Below are 9,622 nucleotides of genomic sequence, written 5' to 3'. Positions count from 1 at the left end.
AAAAGACTAACCCTATAATGAGCGTATAATGTATGCCAAGGCATGACCAAAGGGAGACTCGCTCTGACCAATAGCTTGCCACATGTAATCCTCTGCTGGTGATGCCACTTGAAATAGGTACCTAAATTGCAGCATGGATCATAGATATTTAAATCAGTAAATTAAGACAAGTCCGTTGCGATGAAGTGCCAACCATAAGCCAGTTTTCCACTAAGCGAATTTATTTGCTCGAAAGTGTTGTTAATGCGTATTCACATTTCTATCGGAGTTTTCGAAATTGGTAGTTCGAACTGTTTCTACTTTTTGCGAAGGGAAAAATGTGCGCAACCAATCAGAGCTCAGGAACTGAACCGACGCCTATAGTGCAACTGCAATTTGTTCCTTTCTAGTATTGACATTCTATGTACTCCAATCCACACTGCAAATAATGAACTATGGGCCCGTTCGAGCAAAAAACGCCAACCGTATTCCTTTTATTTCACCGGGTGGTCGACCGTTCGAGCAAGTTTTAGCTCACGGTAAATACATGTAACGAAACTACTCCGGAAGTAAATTTCAACTTATCCCATGGTCAACAACCCATTTTGGTTTACTTGCTACTGCTGCTATAAACGGCCCACGTACACACAGTGCGGCACGGTGGAACGATAATGTAGCTCAATAACTTATAACTAAAATAAAGCTATGCTACTAAATTTAGATTTCGTCGTGCATGTGTGATGAGACGAAGGAGAGCTGCAACCATGCCAGGGCCGTAACCTATTTAATTTAGCGCTGGGCTGTGGACAAAACCTCCGGCTCCATGGTCATTCCATACATGGTATTCTACCCAACAATTTGGTGGTCAAAATTGTCGCGGATAATCCAGATGGTAAGGTAATTAGACTAGTGTCCGAGCAGTTTTAGAAAGTGTGTACCGGTAAATTAACCAGTAAATCGCATGAATATTTTTTCGCTCAAACAGGCCCTATGTGCAAACCAATGCAAATAACGGGTGTATCGTGCAGCTGTCGGTTACCCCGGGCAACAGTGAGATCTACACGCCATACTTAAAGCAAGACATTTTATAACTTGTATTACTAACTACTGCCTGCCTATGTATGGTATACAATGGGAGCGGTTGGAGCAGCCATTGCATTTTGGTATCTTAACCTTGAGGTCGGAGGTTCGAATCTTTGCCGTGAATTTCACTTGTGCCCTTGGGCAAGACACTTGACCTATGTTTCCCTCTCTCGACCCAGGAGTATAAATGGGTACCTGGTAGGATGATGTGGCATTGCATGTGTTAGTCTGTATCATCATTATATTGCAAGCACGACTAATACTCCCCATGGAGGTTGTATCCCTTGACAAAAGGTGTGGTACAGTATTAATCCCTATATTATTATTACAATGTTTTCAAATTTCAGGAATACAACTTTTTGTTGAAAAACTCCACCTAAAAAAATTTTTTTTTTCTAATTTTTTCTGATGGTATTTAAAATATACAGCTTTCAAAAGTTATAAAACTCTTGTCTACAACATATGCATGCAATACAAACACTTGTCTATTGTACCAGTCTTTATTAATTTTTTTTCTTATAACACTTATCTTTACTTAGAATGCTTCTGATATCCCACATAATGCTCAACTTTGTTAATGTGAATAGACTTAATAATTTTTTATTTCTTCTACCGCATCTGAGGATCTTCTGATGCACTGTATTGGCCATATCTGGTGTAATGCATTGGCAGTTTAAGGGTGCCTTGAACATAATATAGCATGAATAATTACATTGAAAACATAAAAAATGTCATCTCTTAAAATCAGTAAATATTAAATTATCTTATTTGAATAAGTTAGCATATCAGAAAACTAGCCATCATTATATTAAGTATGGTTTTAGCGCCAACTTATTAAGAGCGTTGTTTAAAGTTTATCCAAGTATTTGTCAAGCGCGGGCATAACCTCTGGCAATCCCTTTCTTTTTCGGATCCCTTGGAGTACAGTGCTTGCCTTGGAATTGCCTCCCTCAAGAGGGTCTCCTGGTAGAATCTGCCAGTGATCAAACACACACTGTGGAAATGCCTGCCCTCCAGTGTTGGATCGAAGATCTGCAGTAAAACCTGGAAATATAAAAATAATAATAAATAGCATCGACAAAACAATACACACTTTGTTACCCGTATCCCTACACATTTCATATATTGCCAATATACAAACATGCCCATACAATGAAACAAAATATACAATATCAAGGAAATTAGAAAAAAAACAAAAAAAAAATCTGTGTGACAGGATTCCCTGAACGCAAGTTCTTAAATTTAAATCGTATTTTCATCAGTTAACCAGGAAAACAAAATTAATCATATTATATGCATTTAGTTCTTAAAATAATCTTTCCATAGTGTAACAGCATAATTAAAAATTAACGTCTCTTGTTTAACTTTAGGAAAATAAATGAGAATTTAAATGCATCAGTTTGTGTAATATAATGTTTAAAACATAAATGATGACATGTTTCACTTTTGTGCAAAACAGCATCTAGTAAATTTTGTCCGGACCTCTCCAACAAATGTAGCGTTTTAAGTGGAATCCAAGTACTGACGAACATCACACAAATTATCACTAACATATCAACTTGCAAACAGTTTCTCGGTAACAATTCCAGCAATTTTTACTGTACAGCTAAGAATTCCTAGAATAAGAGCTAAACAAAAAATGTGCGGGGATCTTGTGACACAGTTGCTATGAGTAAGCAGACTTACCAAATGATTCGTTGACAGGAAGGAAAGCTTTGACAACAAACATGGGAGTTCCTGGTGTTTGGGCTTCAGACACTACCATACCTCTGCGTCTGTTCAATACACCATATATACCACCAACAGCATTTTCTGGGCACTAAATATTAAAAATAAATAACTTTTTATAATATTTCAAGAAAAAAAACTACATCAAAAAAATAATAAATAAGAAAGCAGACAGGATGCACACAAGCAGGTCTTCAGTGCCGATCTGGAATTTGGGTACCCATCCCAATTTGCATCACATGCAGTTAACCGCATTTCGCTACTCAAAATCAGGCCAACACCTCATTTGCATGGGACAAACCAATTAGCACGGTAAGCTAAACTTTGTTTAAAAAATATCTAATACACTAATGTAATTGGCAAACCACTAAACTACAAGCACTCACCTGGATCTCTACTTGGTATACAGGCTCATAGATGCGGGGAGATGCAGTTAGCATGCAGGCGTACAGAACCCTTCTTGCTGTTGGAATGATCTGGCCACCTCCACGATGAATTGCATCAGTGTGTAGGGTGACATCATGGATGTTGAAGCGTACACCCCTAACATTCTCTTCACAGAGGACACCCTGTGTAACAAGTCATAACAAATGTTGTTTAACATATTGCACTGCAAAATTATTTGTGTGAAATTCATTATATGTATTTTAGTTGTAGGTGAGATTTATAAAATTGTATTATTTTAAGTAGTTGACCTGTTTGATAACATTGCAATTTAATTGCAATGGTGAAAATTAAATTTTAAAATGTCATTTCTGGGTCATTACTAAGTTAGCAAATAAAGCACTATGTATGTACATCTACCTGTACATGCTGGTGAGATAAAGCACCATGTATGTACAAGTACTGTACATCAACCTATACACCATGGTACAGATAAAGCACCATGTATGTACAAGTAAAGGTACATCTACCTGTACATCATGGTACAGATAAAGCACCATGTATGTACAAGTACATCTACCTATATACCATGATACAGATAAAGCACCATGTATGTACAAGTAAAGGTACATCTACCTATATACCCTGGTACAGATAAAGCACCATGTATGTACAAGTAAAGGTACATCTACCTATACACCAAGGTACAGATAAAGCACCATGTATGTACAAGTAAAGGTACATCTACCTATATACCATGGTACAGATAAAGCACCATGTATGTACAAGTAAAGGTACATCTACCTGTACACCATGGTACAGAAAAAGCACCATGTATGTACAAGTAAAGGTACATCTACCTGTACATCATGGTACAGATAAAGCACCATGTATGTACAAGTACATCTACCTATATACCATGGTACAGATAAAGCACCATGTATGTACAGGTCCAGGTACATCTACCTGTACATCATGGTACAGATAAAGTACCATGTATGTACAGGTACCTGTATATCATGGTACAGATAAAGCACCATGTATGTACAAGTACATCTACCTATATACCATGGTACAGATAAAGCACCATGTATGTACAAATAAAGGTACATCTACCTATATACCATGGTACAGATAAAGCACCATGTATGTACAAGTAAAGGTATATCTACCTGTACATCATGGTACAGATAAAGCACCATGTATGTACAAGTACATCTACCTATATACCATGGTACAGATAAAGCACCATGTATGTACACGTAAAGGTACATCTACCTGTACACCATGGTACAGAAAAAGCACCATGTATGTACAGGTACCTGTATATCAAGGTACAGCTACCTCTACATTATGGTACAGAAGGTACAGCTACCTGTACATTGTGGTAAGGATAAAGCATCATGTATGAACATGAGAAATAAGCAATGTAAAATCAAAAGCCTTGCTATGGTAAGCAACAGTGGGCCAAGAGGCTAAAAAGAACTATAACATGTAAAACTACTTACCTCTTTTGTTGCCCAGTTGAATCCAGCGACAACACTGTCTTTTATCTCATTGAGGTATTGCACTCCCTTTGTGACATCGACTACTAAGTTTGGACCAGTTCCTTCAGGTCCAAATGCCCAGATTTTACGTGCTTCAGTTGGGTCATAACCAAAGTTATCTGCGAGGTACCTAGCTCTGGTCTTTGGATCATTTCTTGGAGTGACATCACCCTAAAGGAATAAATGCAAGAATAAATGCAAAAATATAAAGTATGGCAGATTGGAGTGTATGTGTATATACATACATATATACTTTTAGTTTTATAAGAAGTCACCAAACTACTGTACCATACGTAAAAATCAGATGAAGATTTTATAAATTTTAAAGTACTCCTGCCAATTTGAAAACAACATTGGTTTCAGCACAACAAAGTTTCACAATATGTGTAATTTATTAATTGTAAATAAGGTATCTGACGGCCATAATGAAAAACAGCATTGTATTTCTTGATTTGTGCTTTGTGAATAAATGAAGTTTTACTACTTCAATATCCAGTAGCAAATCTGTACATTTATGTATAAAACAGGACTTGTACATCTTTTTCAATTTTTACAATATTTTACTTATGAAAAGATTACACAAATCAATAATGATGTTGGTAGACTATGAGCGAGATACTTGGATAAACCCTAATTGCCTATTCAGGATTTCAGGAAGATTATGTTTTCAAATAAGGAAGTATTAAGGGTTTCTGGGATGTTCAAGTATAGTGCCAGTGGCTACTGCTCACTTTATTTATGAGGGATGTTCGTACTTGAGAGAGAGTAGGCCATTAATTAGTTCATCCAGGCTAAGTACTGTAAGTACATCAACTTTGTCTTACGTTATCAATGGCCTCTGGCAAACCATCAGGCATATTTGTACATTTCATGAATAGACGATTGTGCTTATTTGGAGACTTGGACAAACACATCCTGTCCGATTCGTTCTCAACAGTTTCTCTGTACGAGACCACAGGGTCCGACTTTTTCAGGGGAATGCAGGCATGATCTTCTTCCAGATCTTTTAGGCAGATTTCCAGATGGAGTTCTCCGGCACCGGCAACAATATGTTCACCAGATTCTTCAATAGTGCACTGGACCATAGGGTCAGACTTAGATAATCTTTTCAAACCTTCCACAAGTTTTGGTAGATCAGATGGGTTCTTGACCTCAACAGCAACACGCACAACAGGACTGACACTGAATTTCATAACCTGCAGATGAAAATACATCTTTAAAGTGAATTAAACAACATGCGTTCTTTTACAAACATCAATTGTAATACTCCTTCATAGGCTTAACTCGTTTAAAACATGCAATTTTCCGTAAACTGTTATAAATCTAAAGCCTCAACAGAACCAATTGTACACAGTTCTATTCACTCAACTTGCCTTCAAATTATGAGCCTTTTCGTAGGTTGTAATGGTTCCGGTCTTGACAAGGTACTGATCAACACCAACAAGACCAACAATGTTACCGCACGGTACATCCTCAATCGGCTCGATGTAACGTCCCATCATCAGTACAGTCCTATAAACATCACAAAAGATAAACTATTATATTCTGTAAGTATTTGGGAATTTACTGAGTATTAGTGAATACTCAGTAAGTGCGATAATACGTCAGGTAGAGTAAGACATCACTCCTATGGAACTTCCTGACATAAAACAACACTGAAATAAACTATATTGTCCCTGTCACTGTATATTAAATTAGTCATCAACTAATTGTTCATGGATTTAAAGTATCATTCCTTTAGTCTGAGGAAATATGGGAATAAACCCTATAAAATTCAATATAAGATCCTTCAATTACTAGCCAATCGAAGGGTCTAAACAAGACATTACATTATTTATTAGTAATTTTTAAAACGAAGAAAACAACTATGATTTTTTTCCAAGTTGAATAACTGCAAAGTTCTCAATTGTGTGATTCAATGAAAATCTAGATGTGACAACTGTCCAAATATTATGAGCACATTACACATTACAAAGTGTGATGGGTGTTATGGGTGTAGCTTAAAGCCCCATTCCCAGCAAAATCTCAATTTTTAAGAAAAATCTGTTTTTATATGTTAGAAAGATTTATAAATATAGTACAGAATTGCTAGTTTAACTGAATTTAGACATTCCTAAACATGAAAAAAATGCAAAATAAGACTCAAATTTGATTTTAAACAAGGATGAATTTTCTAGGTTTCATTTTGCGATAGGTCTAATCTACTGGTGAAGAAATACAGTAGGCGTCTGAAACAGTAGCCTAGCAACACTGCTAGGCTAGGCCTTGCAACACTGCTAAGCTATATGCATTTTTCCTGAAAATTATTATAGCGTAATTTTGTTGGGAATGGGGCTTTTAAGTATGTGGATTAAGGTGTGTGGTTTAAGACACGAGTATGTTCTCTACCTCTGAATTGGTTTCACATAGAGATCTTCCTTCTTGCCTTGTACAAAGTTGGGCCCCATAAGCCTACACTTTTGACCAGTGGCAACAGTACCAGAGAAGACTCTGCCAAATGCATAGAATCGTCCTCTGTCAGAAGTTGGCACCATCTTGGAGATGTACATCATCAGAGGTGCATCAGGGTTGCAGTTCTTGATACCAAGAGCAGCGGGGTCGTCATGGGGTCCTTCGTAGAGTAGTTCCATTCGGTATTTTTGAGCGGTGACAGGTGATGGTAGATGTATTGTTATCATCTGGAGTAGGGCATCACCAGCTGGAAGCCACTTGCGCATCACAACCTGCGCAAACAAAAAGGGTATGAGTCCCTACATTCTGAATCAGAAGCATTAATGGAAGGTTACTGTACAGCAACAAATGAGACTCTAAATAAGCAGAACCTTTTTTTTTTCTCACCTTAAGTAGAGGCTTGCCTTCAAGATCTTTTTCTTCACTTGTCAATTTGATATTAAGCTTCTCCATCAATTGCTGTGTAACATCCTTCTTGAAGTTCATGATGGCGTCAAACATCTAAAAACAAAAATTAATTTCATAATTCTTTTTAACTTGCAAGGCTGTCCCGCTTTAACCAATAGTAATCCCTTATTAGCCTTCAAGAATATCTCAGATAAATTTTTAATACTTAATATAATTAAGAGGGGATTTTATTTTCCATACTGGGTACGCAAACATGTTTTAGTACCAACCTTGTAGATAGGGTCCAAGACAAACTGATTGAAACCACGAACGTAGCCATCTCCAGCCACCTTGGCCCATTTCTTTAGTTTGGGGTTGAAGAACTGGTCACCCCAGAGACGTTTCATCAACTTGGCAGGTTCAATCTTGAACTTGGAGCTGTATATCTCTGCAAACTGTTTGAGTGTAAAGGCCCATCCATGAAGCCCTGAACCAAATCCAACAGTTCCTTTTGAGGTGTCAACCTAAAGCATACAATTTAAATTAACTTTACTGTATGAAAGTCACAAATTACATTATAATACAGAAGAGCATTCAATAACACTTAGCAAAGAAAGTGCTGTCCAAGTCATACAATATATACATTCCTACACCCCTTCCCCCCACCTAAACAATATGCATGGGGCAACCGATGGTTGACCAGAATTAAGCCTAGGATTATGGTCTTAATTTTAAAAACAAACAATTGAACTGACCAACATTAATTTTTAATGTTCATTCTGCTTGGGCAACGGCAATTTGTTCTAACATAAATCATTTTTGTCACTAAACATTTTTTATAATTTTATTATTCTTAATATATACCGGTATGACCTAATAAATTCCAAACTGGCGTCTGTTTTGTTTATCAATCAAAAATTTACCATCTCATATACCTAACCTATACACAAAAGCTACTGAACTTCTTCATCACAACACAAGATTTTATTCAAATAATTGTAATATAATACTCTTATAATTAAATTTAAGAACCATCTACTGTATCAATTATTCTTAATAATATTCATTATACTGTACCTGGACTTTTTATATTTTGTTTTTATATAATCTGAAGTAGTGTTATGACTTTTTTTAAATTAATTATTCTTATCATGCATACTTCATTTTTTTAACTCTGTTCCTTGGAGTGGAGTTGAAAAGCTTGGTGGTTAAGATGCTTGCCTTCCAATCCCAGGGTCCTGGGTTCAACTCCTGTCCGTGTTGCAGGATTTTTTCTCATGACCAAAACAACTCCACTCCCTAAATCTCATATTGAGATTTATCTCATATTGAGATTTAGTTTGTGTAAAGCATCGTACGTGTATGTTTGTCTTGTGTAAGGGATTGTCACCTACAAGTAGGACAGTGATATATTCGCTATTGACAATCCTTGGCACATGTATTGTGTGCCTAAATAAATAATAAAAATAAAATTAACTTATGTAGTCTCATTCCCTTCAACTTATTGTTTCTTGTCTGAATACTTTTCTCATGTATATTTTTTATGGTTGTGGAAGTTTATTTGATTGATTGATGGATTTATCAGAATCAAATGCATACATCAAGCCACCACTATCAATTTCAAGGCAACAGCAAATAATACACTCGAACAAATCACATAAAACATACCGTTTCAGCACATCACACTAAACCCAAGTATCGCCCCTCTTCACACGTAACATGTACAGTAGAACCCCTCATTTACGTACGGCACGGCCCAGAGTCGTTCGTAAATTCGGGGTTGACCAAAATTCCTATATAATTGCACTGGTACTACTTACACTGGCACAAACTAGACCTAGGCTAGGCCTACAGGCTTACGCAGCTAAGTCTGAGGGGGCCTAGGCCTACAGTTGGCAGCTTCTAAGCATTCTGATCCCACTCTAGGCCCTGCACAAATTTGTTTTTATAGGACATTTTTACCTTCTTAAATACCTAGATTGTGGGTTTTATTCCAACACAACTTCCATAGATACTTGTTTATTATTGATCATTCAATAAAACAATCAAGCACTATGTTGAAT

General features: G+C 36.6%; 1 protein-coding gene across 1 annotated transcript in view; it reads right to left on the bottom strand.

Annotated features, from left to right (window-relative positions):
• Positions 1-1,546: 1,546 nt before the first annotated feature.
• LOC117119852 (translation elongation factor 2-like) overlaps positions 1,547-9,622 on the bottom strand; it is a 12,027-nt gene continuing 3,951 nt past the window's right edge. The window contains exons 5-13 of the mRNA XM_033264825.1: positions 7,850-8,083; positions 7,560-7,673; positions 7,110-7,444; positions 6,095-6,233; positions 5,546-5,917; positions 4,683-4,892; positions 3,177-3,359; positions 2,749-2,881; positions 1,547-2,106 (exon numbers count right to left, since the gene is read on the bottom strand). Of these exons, the coding sequence (XP_033120716.1) occupies positions 1,910-2,106; positions 2,749-2,881; positions 3,177-3,359; positions 4,683-4,892; positions 5,546-5,917; positions 6,095-6,233; positions 7,110-7,444; positions 7,560-7,673; positions 7,850-8,083 (1,917 nt within the window). The 3' untranslated portion in view covers positions 1,547-1,909. The remainder of the gene's footprint in view (positions 2,107-2,748; positions 2,882-3,176; positions 3,360-4,682; positions 4,893-5,545; positions 5,918-6,094; positions 6,234-7,109; positions 7,445-7,559; positions 7,674-7,849; positions 8,084-9,622) is intronic.

This window comes from Anneissia japonica, unplaced genomic scaffold (genome assembly GCF_011630105.1).
Source record: "Anneissia japonica isolate Jap-2015-1 unplaced genomic scaffold, ASM1163010v1 scaffold724_len3256291_cov202, whole genome shotgun sequence".
In the NCBI taxonomy this organism is placed as follows: Eukaryota; Metazoa; Echinodermata; class Crinoidea; order Comatulida; family Comatulidae; genus Anneissia; species Anneissia japonica.
The sequence above is the reverse complement of the archived record's forward strand: the minus strand, read 5'-3'. Positions and strand labels throughout refer to the sequence as shown.